This window comes from Lepisma saccharinum, chromosome 11 (assembly GCF_977018435.1).
Source record: "Lepisma saccharinum chromosome 11, izLepSacc3.1, whole genome shotgun sequence".
NCBI classification, from domain to species: domain Eukaryota; kingdom Metazoa; phylum Arthropoda; class Insecta; order Zygentoma; family Lepismatidae; genus Lepisma; species Lepisma saccharinum.
Genome location: NC_139239.1, coordinates 20,537,076 through 20,554,358, shown reverse-complemented (window position 1 = coordinate 20,554,358; position 17,283 = coordinate 20,537,076). Strand labels below are relative to the sequence as shown.

Sequence of the window (17,283 nt, the reverse complement as noted above, 5' to 3'; positions counted from 1 at the left end):
TCAAAGTAAAATAAAAAAAATCAATCAATAAAACTAATCAATCAATCAGAGTCTTCTCTCTTTCTCTGTAGCTGTTGTTCTCAACCCTCGTGAGCCTGGGACCCTGTATGTCTTTTTTCCTTATATGCTGCCCCGATTCTAACCATAAATATCTATCTATTTCTTTCAACTTTAGACATTTCTAGCCTTTGATTTAATATTAATAAATAAATTGTGACATAATCATATAGTTCGATTATGTCTTCTATACACAACCACTTACTAAATGGCAAAGTAATTATATGTAGTAACATGCATTATCCCAATCTGCGATCTAATGACACCAATAGCAACCGAGTACCAAAATTTAACAAGGCAAGATACGGATCAAAATCCTTATCATCGCTGGCAAGTAAGGCGTGGAACCAACTACCTGTAGCCTGGAGGAAGGAGAGAATTCTATAAGCTTAAGTGTAACCCTACTTCAAATAATAATAATAATATAGGCTTGTTGACAAATATAAAATTTGGTTTAAATTAGTTGACAACGTTCTAATGAAATCTTTTAGTTTCCTCGGGCCAATATCATTAAATTCATTTGGTAATTTCTGATTTTCATTGGCATGCTCCGATAAGTCATGGCAAATAATTTTTTTTCGTGAGAATGCCGGACTGGCACGAAAATCCGAAATATACAAATGAAAGGGACAGTGTATAGTACTGTGGAATGTATGACGATTGCAGATCATGTGTACCAGGTGTAGGATAGGGAAGCAAGCAAGACATCCTTAAAGATATAGCATCATGCCACACGTGTTTACTAGTCACAGAGCATGCTTAGCATCAAAGAAACAAAAGTGTCCCTACTACAGTTTCCACCAACACCCTTTGACATTCTCTGGCATTTGCCCCCCCCCCCCCCAAAGAACGGATATTTTGATACACGAAAGATCTTCACGCCGTGGCCCGGCGGTTGACTCAACAAGGAATTATCAATGCCCTCTATACGATAACAGTTCGTCAGCTATCCAGTGACGTGTCCACATACTACAGGTGCCATGTTCTTCGTAACATATGATCATATTGTCGTAGCACCGTTTAGCTTTGAGGAAAAATACAGTTGCAATGAATTCAGCTTGTACATGAGAAAAGTTGGTTTACTGGAGGCATGCGCGGTAACATGGAGAATACACCACTGAGGTGTAGCCCTCAAGATTTGACTTGATAGTTACTTTACCCTGGCTAGGCACCGAGTTTGATGTAGCTCCTCCACAGAGCATGCTTTTCTGTGCTGCCTGCAAACACAATACGGGAAATATCATTTAATCCAAATAGAATTCCCCAGGACGAGAAGTCACGATGCAGAAGAACTGTTTACTCAAACCGGTTTCGTGAACCCGCGGTGTTTTCCTCCTGGGGACTATCATTTTAATTTGTAAACATTATCTGTATAAGTTTGTCATCGCTGGAGTTACTCAAATAACCTCTCTGGATCCAAGAGTATGAATGATAGGGTGGTCCTTACGCTACCTCTGGTTCGCGTGTGGGCGGAAGTGGTTGCGAGGACGACGATGGCTCTAATGTTCATGGTAGGATAATAAATAAAAGTTTAGCTGCTCATACGGCAAGTTTGTGCACATAGTGTGATGACCTACAGCTCAACCAAGATGAGAAAACCCCCAGCAAACTCGCGAACTAAAGTAAACAGTCATTTGTTCCCTTCTCTCGATTCCCCTTCGCTTGTATCCTAGTACCCCTGTGTTGTCATCCAAATCTCGTATCGCAGGCACCGTTTCTGCTGGTGTGTATTAACGTTATTCGAAGATTAATATTAAACCTGTAATCAGAATATCTCGGATTTGATTTTCAGTGTCCGCCGTGGTTGTTCAAGGTCCAGGAATCCATACATTCTAATTGGTTGTATTGGGTTCCGTAACAGGACCGGGGAATCCCCCCCTTTTTTTTTGTTCGCACAATTTTAATCCAACTTGCGTATTGATTCATTTCAGTACCGAACTTGGACTGCAAAAAGGTTCCAGGACCGAATTCAAATACTTTAATGATAAAAAGGTTCTCTACGGTCCAGAACTCATTTACGCTTTGTGATTTTCTCTCCCGGACCGGAATTGAATTTATTTGAATTCCTGGACCTTCAACAATCCTGGTTCCGGCACATTTCAGTTTCAAATAGACCGAGTACCGATTAACCTTTTGTGCTAAACGTTTTCTTCCTATTCTTTGTCAGTTTGGAAAATAATATTGCTGAAAGATTCTATTTTATACTGCTCGAACATAGTCAAATAGTCTACAGTCAAATTCAGTCCATACTTTATCCTGCAAAAATGTGTATAATGTAAAAATGTGAATTATTGCTGCTGAACAATAATTTGTTTGTTGCCTATTTAAACAAATCCTTGCTTACCACAAACTATCTTTTAGTTATTCCAAACTTTTACCTCCGTGAAGAAAGTCATTAGCGTAGGGCTTTGTGAAATCATGTGCGTTGACCAAGGCATGCCCTGTTTAACTCTATGCAATCATTATGACAGTCTCCTTAAGCTGGCGATGTACGTGGACGATGTAACCGAAGCCAGGACAACGCCCGCGGAATGAAAAACTGACGGAAGAAGGAAATATTAATGTTCCAAATGAGCACAAAGCACTGGATTTGCATGCAAGGGCAACCCTTCCTTTGCAATCAGAAAGCTGAGAGGTCAAACACCCCTTTCTGCTCAACCGTTGGTGTCCAATCAAGCATGGTGAGCATGGATTTCATATTTTTTTGCCCCCGGTGCAAATTGATTAACCCTCAACATCTCCGGGCCATTTTCTCATTTCACCCTATTTGGTCCCAATTATCGGTCTTCGTGTGTTTTCACAGCCCGGCCATTGTGTCCCCCCTCAAGTTCCCGCCTTAACAATTATCTTACGCTGCGTTGATTGTATCATCCTTTGTAAAACCACTCCCCTCCTGGGGTTGCACAAGGCAGCCCCAGCGACTGATGTTGATGAAAACGTGCTGTGAGCGAGTTAGTGTTGCTTCTGGTCGTTTAGCATGGATTGAACAACCGTGTTTCGTCCCACCACGGCGCCTGTCATGGACGCTCCGACATAATGGATTAATGATTAGGCTTGTAGCCTGCGAGCGCCGGTTCGATCCTCCCGAGCCTAACATTTGATGTTCCCATATGTCGTGTTAACCGTATTACTGAACATGGGGATGTGTCTGTGTACAGATTAGGGAATGATTGATGGTTTGCGACGTGGCGTGGCCAAAAAATGGAGCCAAGGGGTTGGGTTGGACTGCAAAGTTTCGTGACTTCCTCTATCGCTATCCACGTGGTGGGTCTTGGAAGCATGAATATGACAAGGAATTTCATACATTTAGGAAACTTGCAACCCAAAAAATAAACCGTAAATGCATACAGCACTGTAAATATCCTTTACATCCTTTACAGAAAAAAAAAAGTTTTGAAGAACTAAAAATGTAGTTTCTGGTAACCAAATAATGCTTTAAATAGGCGACAAACAAATGAATGTTCACCAAGACGGAATTATTTTAGTAAACGTGCACATTCGTTTCAGATTTACCAAAACTTTTAGTCAAGAGTATCAAATTTTGTTTGTATCAATTGATGCGCCAAAAATGCATCAAGCTCGATTTCATGCATGTCGAGTTCTGTTTGTATGTTCCTGAAGTAAAAAAGAAAGAGAAGAAAAGAGGGCACTGTGATCAAACGTTTTTCTAATAGGCGACAAAACATATAAATGTTCACCAGTAGCTTGTTTTGTAATTCCGACCCAATCGGGCACATTTATTTAGAATTATCAAATACCAAATTGCCAAATTAGGAAACCTTATATGCATGGACGTCCGAAAGAGGGGGGCAGCGCCCCCCCCCTGGAAAATGAATGTCCATATGAAAATTATATGTTTCACACATAATTTCATTTCAGTACAGTAATTTATGTTAATAATTATAAATACGTTGAAGAAACATGATAATTTTAGACTGAAATTGTGTTTTTTGAGGGGGTAACACTATTATGGGGAAAAATATTTCTCCTTTGCCTACCCTGCAAAAAAATTACCTTGCTTGCCCCTTCCTGGTAAAAAAAATCCTGTGGACGTCCATGCTTGTATGCATTCTTGGCTATAGTTATCAGAAAGGTCAAATGTTTTTGGTTAATTCAAACCACGATAAGTAGCACATTAACGTTATGTTGCCAAGCAGTTACGCTTCCTAATTCAGATTTGTTTAAATTAACGAAACACGTTTGCTTAGGCTTTTTAGTAACCGTAAGCAATTTGGTAGTTTTGACAAAACTTTTGGTAACTCTGTATTCAAGATTACTTAATGAGTTTGGTTCTGGCGACTAATCATTTAGCAGAAACTAATTTTTGTTGGGCCGACTCGTCACCGATACCGATACTTGAAACTTTTAACAATTAAATGTTGTACAAAATATTGATTAATATTAGTGTACACATATTCCACTCTATTTATATGTATATAAATTTACAATATTTTTACTATAAAATATCTAGAATTTCATCAGCATATTAAATTATAAAATTCAGTATTTTCACACAAGCTGGTGCATAATGAAAAGGAATTTTGAATTTTGCATAATTTCCAGGATAATTACATTCCCCGAAAGTGTTCGCGGCATTTTGGCGGAGCCTTTGAAAGACCAAAATATCGGTAGAGTATCGGCCGGTATCGAAAAAAAAAAACGAACGATACTTTCAGATTGGCTCGGTCATAATTTTTTTGTTTATTCCAAACAAACTTTTTTTTTCTCTCTGTATACTATCCTTATTTAGCTTCGAATAACCCTTTATAGCCTGTTCCTTCTTTCGGTGAGACACTTGTTTCGCGATCATCACAATATGCACCTTGGGCCACAGATCCAGCGCCTGCAACCAGGTCACGTTTACTAATGTGGAGTGTTGCTCGAAGAGGGACAACAAAACAGAACCCCTGCACTTCGGAGTGTCCGCGCATCCTTCCTTTTAGAACTCCGATGTTACTTTTCTTTACAAATGCAGCATTATGGGCCCTCGCTACGTGAGGCGCATTTTTATCTGGACTTTATGGCGCATTAAGAATACCTGGTCCTAGGTTATGACCCATGTGAAATGTTGAATTATATGATGAGCGGTGGAAGAAAAAATTAAAAAGGAATATCTGTCTTTCTCTCTCCCCATCATAATGTCGTCTTGCATGCGATATAGGGTTGTTATATCCTGTTCAGAACGTTGTAAGTGGCCTTGAATGTTACTCATTTGTACGAGATCGAGGTGTGAATATAGTTCGTGTGCAGACATCTTGGTCCTTCCTTGCTCCATTACGCGTGTAACTCTTCAGAGTTGACTTTTTTGTTAGCGTCTGTTAATAGACTAACAAAAAAGTCAATTTCGTGAAGAATTAGGTTATGTTTTTGTTAGTTAACATGCATTAGCCGACGAGTTAACAATACCTTAATCACAAATAAAAATAGTAGTTGGCATCAATTTACAACTAACTTTATGAGAAGCAAGGTAACAACTTATTACAATGTTACGTTCTTCGTGACTCGAAATTGAACCAGGTCTTGCAGAAAAATAACAATTATTGTTTTCCAAGGGCTCAAGACCTGAATTAGGATTCAATTCTTCAAGCCTAAAAGTTTAAGTAATACACTAATTTTTACAAATTCCAAGTTGTCTTGTCTTATCAGGTCCTTAACTGCCTTGGTGACCGAATGCGTTGGACACTCAATTCACGATTCGCATTCCGAAAGTCCCAGGCTTGAGTCCTGGCGTAACACCCCTCTTGAGTGCCAAGACCTGCGAGCGGATTTTCATTGGCGAACTCGTGTTCAGCGTATTGACTTCCATACCCGCTGTTTTCTTGCCTTCTGCAAGGAGGCCGCTGCTCTTTTCAAATAGCTCTCCAATAGTCCTCACATTCCAGGAGGACAAGGAAATTACGCATTTCCGAACCCATGTTGATTCAACGTTTTTTCCTTCATTTCTACACTTAAATAATTCAATCCTGAACTCCCCCACATTTTCTGTACAACCTGTGTGACAACAATGGTATATTTTCACTTAGTATTAATCAACAGCCTCTAAGCACCTACAACCAACAAGAACAATAATATCTTGGTAGGCAAAAGTTGTAATTATTCGTCTCAAAACGTATTTATTATTACGCACGAAATATTATTTTGTACATACACAACACTTAAGAGCAGAAGGCTTAGTTTCCTACAGAAACTAGACTATACTTGAGCGCTTGAGGAAATGTTTGAATTAACAAAACACATTTGGTTAAGCATTTTGGTAATCGCAAACAAAAATTTGTCAGGCTTTACCAAATTTGGTAATTTTGACAGGTTTTTATTTATTTTTTTTTAATTTTTTTTCTAACTAAGCAAATTTGCACGATTACTAAAATAAGAATTTGGTTATGGTGAACAATCATTTGTTTAGTCACCTATTGAAACAAATATTTTGGTCACTAGAAACTATTTCTTGGTTATTCCAAGAATTATTTCTGTGTAATTACTCTAGGAACATGTTAGTATAAGTTCACAAAGCACATTAACAGATAGAAGAAATTTTGAAATATGTCGAACGAACAAGACAAGGCTAAAATCTGTTCTCATTAGTGAAAATATTAGAGAGGGAGTTTTCATTCACCATTAGGAATACAAGGGAGTCTATAAATGCATTTGTTGATGTTATTTTCAATAGCCTCTATCTAACTTCATAATTGACATTACAGAGTTGTTTTTAATTACCACATGAGAAAAACCCTCTAGAATACACTTTGGGCTTTTTTCAGTATTCGACAACAATGAAATAAATGTGTAAGGTACCTCATGTGAAAGAGAACCCAGCTCTTTTTCCAATGTTTTTTTGTCCAGCTCTACAAACATGGCCTTATAAACAGAAATAATGGGTGCGGTTCAACTTAGCAGGCCAAGGATGGTACAATTTTAATAGTTATAATGCAATTATTACTATTTACTTATTATTACAAAATAGTTTTGAAATATAACCAATACATTTTTCTCTCCAAACAATTTGGATTTGAATATTCACAGAGTATATTAATAGCTATTAATCATAGGTTCCTCCATAGCAATAACTTCGTTAGAGTTTGGTATTTTTAAAACTACTTTTTGTGTGTGATATTAATAAAATTTCATAACCTTTTCAATCAATGTAGTATTTTGACCAATTTTGAGATGTTTCTTCGATGATACAATTAATGCAAAATGTTTAGGTTTCGACACTTTAAACTCTTCCATTATACATACGACAATGACTACAAAATTCTCTTTTCGTAGAGAACAAATTTCTCGGAAACAAACATTTTTGTAGCTCAACTTTTTATTTTTTCTCAAGAGGATGTCGTTTGTTTAAGAATTTCGCTCCAGACAGTCTTTCAGTTGGAAATGCTATTGTGGTTCCTCGAGTCGTGACCAAAACGTTTTTTTGAACCTCTGCGGGTAAATGCCGCCAGCAACAGAAAATAAGAGACTGCATTTCGTGGATTTTGATTGGTTAGTAATGTGCGCAAGGTTCCGCCCATCTTTCATTGTCTGCCATCAAGGAAATAAGCGATCCACATCGCTCGGCATTTGTTAACGCTTGATCCTTTGTAGCAAAAAAATCCCGCTTGAGGGATCCCAACTTGTGAAGGGGTGTAACATGCAAGCCCAAGATGGAGGAGCATGACTTGTTAGTTCTGTTTCCCCATTTGAAAGGGACGGACCTACCTTTCTTCTTCTTTTTTAGGTCACACGTTGATTTGACATTGCACTCTTATAATAATGCACAGACTCAATGGCTATTTTCAAGGAGGTGCTGAGGAAAGGGATTGATGGGACTTGCACGTCCAGAATATTGAACAAAATAATGAAAATAGAAAAATTGGGAAATTTTATGCACAGGTGGCGCTAGGATATATTTGCTGGGGGTGTGATACTTGTTCTGTTGGGTGCTACACAGGTTAAAAAGTATAATTGAAATAACAAAAAAAAAAAAAATAGTAACCAATTAAGTATTTGTTCACCACAACCAAATTTTTTTTTTTAATCGTGCACATTTGCCTACAGTTACTAAACAAATTGCTCAAAGTTACCAAATTTAATAAAAGCTACCAATTTTTGTTTGTTTGGGGTTACCAAAAGTTCAACCATAAGCATTTTGTTAATTAAAAAAAATTGTGCAAGTAATTGAAAAAGGACCGTCATTTAACTTTAATTTTGTTCTTATATTGGATGAATATTACCTTTCTTCTGATATCGCTCCAGCAATAGTAACTTTTGACCACCTCATATCATTTTGCAAAATACCAGATAGTGAATTAATTTGTGATAAAACCCAAGAATTCTACACTTACTGAAACTGCACGAATTCACTCTGTGCTGCAAGTATTTGTTATCTAAGTGTTGTGTAATAAATATATTTTTTAACATGTTAAGAGCAAAATAATTTTGTTTCTAAAACTGTGGAGGCCTGTTTAAATGAACAAAAATTAAATTGTATTAGTAACCCTGTACATTTGTTTAGATTTACCAAAGAATTTTGTCAAAATTATCAAATTCTACTATTTTGTTTGTTTACAGTCATCAGAAAACTTAAACTTTACTTAAAAAAATCAGTTTTTTCTGTCAAAATTACCAAACCTTGTAAAGACTGCAATGCATTTTTGATAATGGTTACGACAATCGCTCCCCAAAATGTTTCTCTGTAGACATAATAATACATTTTACATCGTTTGTACGAGTCCTTGATGTGAAATTGATCAAGTAGTAGTAATAATAACAGTAATTGTATTAATATTAAATTTTAAAGAGCAATTCTGTTAGATTCTTGGGAAGAGTTTTCTGTGTGTTCCACCAGATCCAACAAATTCCGTGGCACAGCTACGACGCTAGGAGCTGCCATGTTCGAATCCCGGCATGGACACGGGTGTTCTTTGTGAGTGTCCCTTCATCATATCATCACTCATCCTTATCGTCGCGATTAGCCAGAAGTGGCAGAAAAGCAATGCTAAATATAAAAGAAATCAAAACCAAATCTGAAGGTAATTCTTACTGCATGGTTTGCGAAACGCGATCTGTTATTTCAAAAGAGAAACATATATCAATAGTAGGCCTATTTGAAAATAAAATATTAAGATTTATAGGCCTAGCATAGATGAAAGTACGATTGAATGATACATAATACTAAAATGAATAATCTGCATTCATCCCCTGATGGCCATTTAGCATGCTTGGAGTGGATAGAAAAGTTTGCAGGATTCTAGTTTCGAAACCTAGTGGTAAGTGACCTGTAGGAAGACTAAGACAAAAATGGAAAGGCAGTATTAAAATGGACCTGAAGGAATTTGGTATGGATGGTCAATTCCATTGTGACGGGTGTGACAGCAGACAAATTTCGATTCATTTTAAAATTATTTCCTTAGCACCTTCAAATACGGAACTCGAACAATTCATGTAATTTCATTTTCCTTGATGAAAGGTATATAATTTCAGAGTATTCCTCCCCAATCTCAATTTTCATTTACAGAAAATACATTTTTGTCATTGTGACAAAGACCTCTATGAAATAATGACTCAAACACTTCCATTTTATTTTCACTCGGCATTTAGATGCTTATATAGTTTCTAAAAATATTACTACATACTTTCTTTATAAACATTTTTCGCCTGTGACGGGTGTGTCAAATTTTGTGATGGCTGTGACAGCATGCACATGTAGGATTATGGAACAATGTAAAGGCTACGAAAATTATTATAAATAGATACTTCAAACTAAGGTTTGTATAAAAAATTAAGTAGGATACTTCAGAGCTTAAGATATAGAAACAAAAAATGTGACAATTAGAACGAAATTTGAATTAATTTAGTTTTATTATGGTATAATACTGTACCATAATGAAAAAAGTGGAAACACCACACATAAAATCCAATTTCTACTATAAAGAGGAAATTGGTTTGAAACAATATGTTATTTAAAAGCTATGAAACTAATGTTTGTATTAATAATTCCAAATTCTGCATATTTTCCTTTAATTTCACATATAATAAGTGATTCTTTCAATAAAAGTAAATTAACCTTGTTTGTCCAATTTCACATGGAATGGCTCAAGAGTGAATTGATCTTGTCCAGGAGGGACATGGAAGACTTATGTTGCTGTGGCAACAAGCCTTCCGCTTTAGAGAGATTGAATCATACGTACAGTGAATGATGATGCAGTGCAGCTTTGGGAAACTGGGTAAATTACATCAACTTCTGTGTTGGAAAATCGATCTTTGGCATCCAAGGTGAAACCAGTTAAATTCCCAACTGAAAAATTGTTTACATATGCACGAACTGTTATTTCTGATACGCAGACTGATACACACGGGCGTGTGTATGCACACATGTACACAATTGAGATTTTTCTAAAACAAGCAGCAGTAATTTTTGAAGGAGAATTAGGGAACTGACGGACAGAATTTACACAAAATTATATCAATTTAATGTTGAACGGCTTGCTGTTAAATGCATGTGCAATCAAATTGAAAAAAAAAATGTATGTAGAAGTCATGTGATACAAATTATCAATTTTTTAGTAACTTATGGTCGAAAAATAATAGCAAGTTAGACAGAATAAAAAAGGACAACACAGTGAATGTTAAAATATTAAGGCAATAGAAATAAATAAATATCAAAAGAACCCAGTGAAAGCCAACACACACATCCGCTTTCAAGATAAATATATCATTGAATTACACAGAAGTTCTTGTTAAAGAAAAGTTATTTTAAGACATCTGAACGAATCTACCTCATTTGTTTAGAATTAGCAAACAATGTAGTCAAGTTAATAAATTTAGGAAATGCTACCATGCAATAGAAAGAGTCTAAGAAATACAATGAAAATAATAACCAACACATTCATCACTTTTAAGATAATTATACTACTAGATTACACAGAAATGCTTATTTGGAATAGAAAGTGGCACTTGTGACAATTGCTTAAATAGGCAAGAAACAAATAAATTATTCACTAGCAAGAAAAATGTTTCTTTGTTGTTTCTTTTTTGTAATCCTGAACAAATCAGCCAATATCTGGAAAAAGTTCATCTAATTCAAATGATGAAATTGTAGCGATATTTTGTCACAAATAATAAGGTTTTCTGCGATTTACAGCAATTAGCTGCTATGACTAACAAAATAACAAGAGATCATTTCCACAAGAGACATTAGAATCATGTTGACTGTCGTTACTTATAGAGGTGTGAGGGATGAAAAATATTTGGTCGGAACGGACTTAGGAAGGAAATATTAATAATTCTGATGTACTGGGCTGAAATATATCCATTTCTCGACCAGATCGCGGGAAATTTTCGAACTTTCCCGATGGGGTGAGCCGGCCCCCGTGGCAGAGTGGTTAGCACATCACGCTACGATTTTAGGGGTCCCGGGTTTGAATCCCGACCTGGGCATGGATGTTTGTGAGTGTGAAGTCATCAATTTCATCATATGATCACTCATCCCCATCTTCGCAAATTAGTCAAAAGTAGCACAAAAGGCGAAGTAAAATAAAACGAAACAATCAATCAAACCTATGCATCGATTTGTACACACTATTTCCCCTTCAAGTAATTATTTTTGCACTCCTGGAATAAAAACTGTTCATTTCAATTTCAGACATTTATAGTCCAGACAAATCAAGAATTAACCCCTTTCAAATGAGATCCTTTGGAATTTCTCGGCTGTTCGGGATTCCTAAACGTTGGAAAATCATTTCCCGAACTCGGGATCTAACGATAATTCCCATCCCGTCATTTTGAATTATTACTATTGTTTTACACTACCCTTCAGTACGGATGAGAGGTAACATAAAGGGCGGTAGATTAGGTCTCGTGTTTGATATATGTGCTTTGTGAAAATGTAGAAAAATGCAAAGAACTCTTCATCAACAAAGTGATAGATATTTATCAAAAGGAAGCATAGCGAATACAGTTTCTACCTAAATAGTACATTCGAGTCTAAACTTGTACACAAGGCCAAGTATTTTCAATTGAATTTGAATTTTATGATTTGTAAAGTAATAATAATAACAAAAGTTTCTGTGACTGAACGGCAAGATATGAAATCTTACACCCCCGCGGGTACCCTTGGCCTCATTTGTTAAAAATTATGTAATGTATTTCAAGTTGCCTTGGCCTCATTTGTATATAAAATTATATAATGTATTTCAAGTTGACCAAATTTAGTAAGTGCTATAATTGTTATTTTTTTTCTGTTTTCAGAAAAGCGGCGGCTTAGTCTCTGTGTTGGTTGCGGTGCCCAAATACACGACCAGTACATCCTGCGTGTCGCCCCGGACCTCGAATGGCACGCGGCCTGCCTAAAGTGCGCGGAGTGCCACCAGTTCCTGGACGAGACTTGCACTTGCTTCGTTCGCGACGGGAAGACCTACTGCAAACGGGATTACGTGAGGTAAGGAAGGCCTTATCCCCCCTTCCCCTTCTCCGTTTGAAAAAATCACCCTTCGTGCATATTGCTGCACGAGCGTAACGTATGTGAATCTGAAGGTATGCACGATTTCCGCCATGTTTGTAATCGGACCTCATGCAGAAGTACTACTCCTGACCCACTAAGTTAAGGAGGATGTTCTTCAAGGGGTGTCCTTAGATTACGGAAGTTTGCTGCTATGGGAAATTGATACGAGTATAATTTCTGCTGTCTTTATTCTCGGTAAATAATGCTTTAAATCACTGATCGAGACAGTGGAAAACTACAAATAAAAATGTTTGATTTTTACATGGCAAAAAAGTAATGACAAACAGAGATGTGTTGCATTTCTGTGGAGTAGCTGGTTAGAGCAACTTATTATTCTTATCAATATTATTATACTATTATAATATTATTGGGGAAACACTTTTTACACGAACATCATCAAAGATACTATCGTGGACAACTGTACTTATTTTTCTATTTCAGAGTACAAATCATTAATGCACTGAAATATGGTTATTTGCATATTTTGTTTAAATTTTATCCACATAATTAATCGAAAAATTTGTTATTTTAGATTTATTGGTTTACTATTAATAATTCATATATTGGTTTTGTAATTTATTAATATTGCTGTAGGGGAAACTTGGAGTCACGAGAGTTATGTTATGTGACTTTTCACAAAAATCCAATTTTCTATAATTTGAAGTACACCGTCATGGAAACATTCACTACCTGGATCTAGTTTCTGAATTTAACACTTATTTTTCGGAATTAACATACTCTTTCCATAGGTTATTCTGCTGTGTTATAAATTAATTAAAATCTATTTTTTATCAGTTTTTTTGCCTTTTATTGCTTTTTTATAATCAAAGAAACTATGTTAATTTCTAAAGGAGAGGGTTGGTCTCTTCTCTTGTTATTACAACAAAAATGAATACTGTTTCGTTTTTAAATGCTTAAGAATTTGTTGTTCGCCAAACGTTGGCGACCAAATATCTTAAGATATGTGTCAAATTTAAAATGATTTTCCCATGGAATTTGCTATTTCTAACACGGCTTTGTTCTACATCTTGATTACAAAGCGGAAGCCTATACCAACTGGCCTTTATAATATAGAAATTAGAATTCGATCAAATTGAATTCCAATTAGATTTTCAGTATTTAAAAAATAATAATTTAGAGTTATTTATATGTGTGCAGGAAAAACCGCCATTACAGAAATATCGAAGTTCAAAGAAAATATGTAAAGAATACAAAGATAAGTTGAAGATTTAGGTATTCTACTATTTATTGATTTGATGTTTTAAGTTCACTTTATGCACAGTAAGGCCAATCGGGACTGGACCTACAGTTTAAAGTGGGTTCCGAACCACTATGTGCCTCCACCGGGAATCGAACCCAGAACCCTTTGATTACAAGGCGACGACGCTACCACTGCGCCATCGGGGAGGCCAGGTATTCTATTATCAAATTAATATCCATAGCTAGGGCAACTATATCATGGGGGAGAGGGGAGATAACTCAGGCATCTGTTATCATTGTGTGGGACAGAATAATTGTGGTTGAGACTAAAATTAAATTCATTGTAAATAACGTGAAGCCATGAAGATACAGTGGAAAGTTGTGAAACGCAATGCTTACCATAAGTGTGAATGAGACAATAACGTTAAGTCGTAATGATAATATGGAACTCCTTGAAAATTTTTGTGAAATATCTGCAATTATTAACATGAAGTCACGCGTGTTGCTAATGGGAAATCATGTCGTTGTAATGTAAAGTTGCATGGTATTGAACCATAGATTTTTATTGCTCAAGCATTATCTTCTAAGGTATGATTATAAACAGAAAAATAAACAAAGGATAGAGGACTTGGAACATTGACTTCAGTGCCTGTATTATTATTGTATTCTCTTGGAAATTGTTTTAGTTTCTTTTAGAATTTAGAAACTAATTTTTTAGAGCCCCTTTGAGGTGGTCACAATAGTAGTGGTATGAAAATAAATGGACGAAAATCGAACCAAATTAAATGATCAGGATTACACCTTCATGGACGTCTAATATTAATATTCCATTTGAGTGATTGCGAAAAAAAAACAACTGAGAAAGGAGCAGGTTTGAGGAAGAATACTGAGAATGAACACCGATCCACCACAAGCGAGGAAGATTAAATAAATAAGTGCTACATCCGGTAAGTTCCCCAATCCACTGTTTCTTTCATTGGACAGTGAATTTTTTTTCCTCCTTTACGCTTATACAACTCCACCAATGGCGATGTTGACTTCGCTGTTACACGTTTTCTTCTTCTGGTAACACCTCCAGCTCGGCTTTCCCACCGGTTCACGGCACGTTGGATGGTCCTCCACATTGATTTGAAATCAAACTTTCAACAATCGTACTCCACAGTTCATCTCAGCGCGGAGAGTCGACGCTCCCAGCGTCCGTGCCTTTGGAGAGGCTGTCCGTATGCAACCCTCAAGAGTCTTAGGAATCCAGAGATCGTCCACTTGTCCGCTTGAAACAAGACACTTTCTGTGGCAAGTGATGAGTACCGTGCTCTTGAAGTAAGCAAGATACAAGTATATTGTGTCTGTATATATAGCCACTGTTTGGATTTCGACAAAAAGGAGAATTCGTGGTTGTTCATCTATCTCTGAGGAAGATGGTTGTTGAAAACAGGTTTCCTTAGCAACCCTCCTTCCCACCACGTACCCATGAATAACAACATTAACGGCATTGATGTATTTGAAAAGAAGGTCGTTACCATTCCTCGACATTATTTTTAATGTGAGGAAGGCAAGAAGATATAGATTGAGAAATGAAGGAATAGAAACAGAAATAAAATTGAAAAATCTAATGTGAGGAAAACAAGAAGAGATAGTGAGAAATGAAAGAACAGGGACAAAAAAACCTATGAAGTTAGAAAGACAAGAAGAGATAGTGTGCAATGAAGGAAAAGGGCAAACAAAATAAAGCATCCAAAGTGAGAAACATATGGAGAGATACGGTAGATAGAATAAGGAAAAACAAAATAGAATTCTGAAGTGAGAAAAACAAGAAGAGATAGTGAACTTAAAGGAAAGAGACCAAAAGATTCATCTGAAATGAGAAAGGCAAGAGAAATGAAAGAACATCTGAAGTGAGAAACATAAGAAGAGATAATGAGAAATGAAAGAATAAGGGCAAAAGTATAAACATCTGAAGTGAGACAGACCGGAAGAGGTAGTAAGAAATTAAAGAAAAGGGCTAAAAAATTACAACACCTAAAGTGAGGAAAAGAAGAAGAGATAGTGAGAAATGAAAGAATTGAGAAAAACAAGAAGAGATAGTGAGATACGAAAGAGAAGAGCGAAATATAATAAAACTTGTGAAGTGAGAAAAAATAAAAAGAGGCAGTGGGAAATTAAAGAAAAGGTCCAACAATATATCTGAAGTTAGTGAGAAATTAAAGAAAAAGCCTAAAAAATACATCTGAAATAAGAAAGACTAGATTAGGTGCTACAAGGAACAATAAGCGATTATGCCATTTCGGGCTATTTGCGACCATGAAGATATGAATGGGAGTATTTAAGTATTTATTATTATTTACGTACACGTTTCAAAGTATATTTGGAAAAGATGCCATAAAATCAAGCATTATGAACGCTTTTATTTAATTCGGTTCAATTTGGCCTATTGGTTGTTGAGAAAGGAGCTTGAAAGAGAGTGTTGCGAGAAATTCAATATAACAACAACAAAAAAAAAGCCTCATAGAGAGGACCCATGCTCAGAACATTTTAGAAGGTTTTCTTTAGAACTCTATATTCATCAAAAAGCATAAATGCTAAATTTAACTGTTATACCTCGTACAATGAGCTAGAAGCTTCAAGAATACCGCTTTGTCGAAGAAGACTGCGAAACTACTAACATCAAGTCGTAACGAACTCTGAGGTTCGTGGGATCAAACCAAGAACCATTAACCATTGACGTGGGTGACACAGCTCATGTAACCATTCATCGTCAACGGTGAGCACTCGCCCCTGGCAGATAACTTAATGGTACTGGGCGAGAGGTTACTTTTCACACTCAGAAATGGCAAAACACAAGCATTTGGAGTTGTACCTTCAAGTCTAGATCAACATGGTTGGAAAGGACTATACCTGTCTGTCTATGATGATAAAGTTCCGCTGATGGCTGATCGAATTTAATCGTGATCGAACGCTCAATCTTCTCAGTTGCTACTTCTTCGACGACTCCAGGCAAAAAGACCCACCACCGCCCGTTGCTCTCAGTTTTGTTCTCTTCCCTGTAACCCTGGTCATTGTCCTGCAAATGCCAGTTGCTCAGCCCCTTAACTCTAGTAAACCAGGAAGATTTGTTAATACCTGACATGGCATTCTTTGAATGCCTGATACATAGAGGCATGCATTATTTGAAAAAAACACATTGTAGTGTTAATTTTTCATGTGTTTGAAAGGTGTGAGATGCATTTTGTGACCATGTTTTGTCACGAAATAATGCGAAATGAACTGCAAAAAGCGAAATTAACTCTTAAACACGAAATTCACGTTTTATTCACAGACGCCACACCTTCTGAGGTCTGAATTATCCTGAGAGTTATGCAATTCCCGGAGTAGTTATTAATTCTGCTGTTAATATTGGGGAAGCAAAAATTGACTCCTTCACACAGAAATAAACTTAATACTCTGCTAACTACATAAATGTGCTATTAGAAGTGAAATGTTAATTCTGTGGAATAAGTGTAGTTTTTAAATCAAATTTAGGATTATATTCACAATTTTAAACCCAA

The 17,283-nt window shown here is 36.3% G+C and overlaps 1 protein-coding gene across 4 annotated transcripts in view; it reads left to right on the top strand.

Moving 5' to 3' along the window:
- The window catches only part of tup (LIM1_Isl and LIM2_Isl domain-containing protein tup), a 228,006-nt gene that overhangs the window by 46,883 nt on the left and 163,840 nt on the right, over nt 1-17,283 (top strand). For all 4 annotated transcript variants that reach the window (XM_083131714.1, XM_083131713.1, XM_083131716.1 and 1 more), the window contains exon 2: nt 12,286-12,475. In XM_083131714.1, the coding sequence (XP_082987840.1) occupies nt 12,286-12,475 (190 nt within the window). The remainder of the gene's footprint in view (nt 1-12,285; nt 12,476-17,283) is intronic.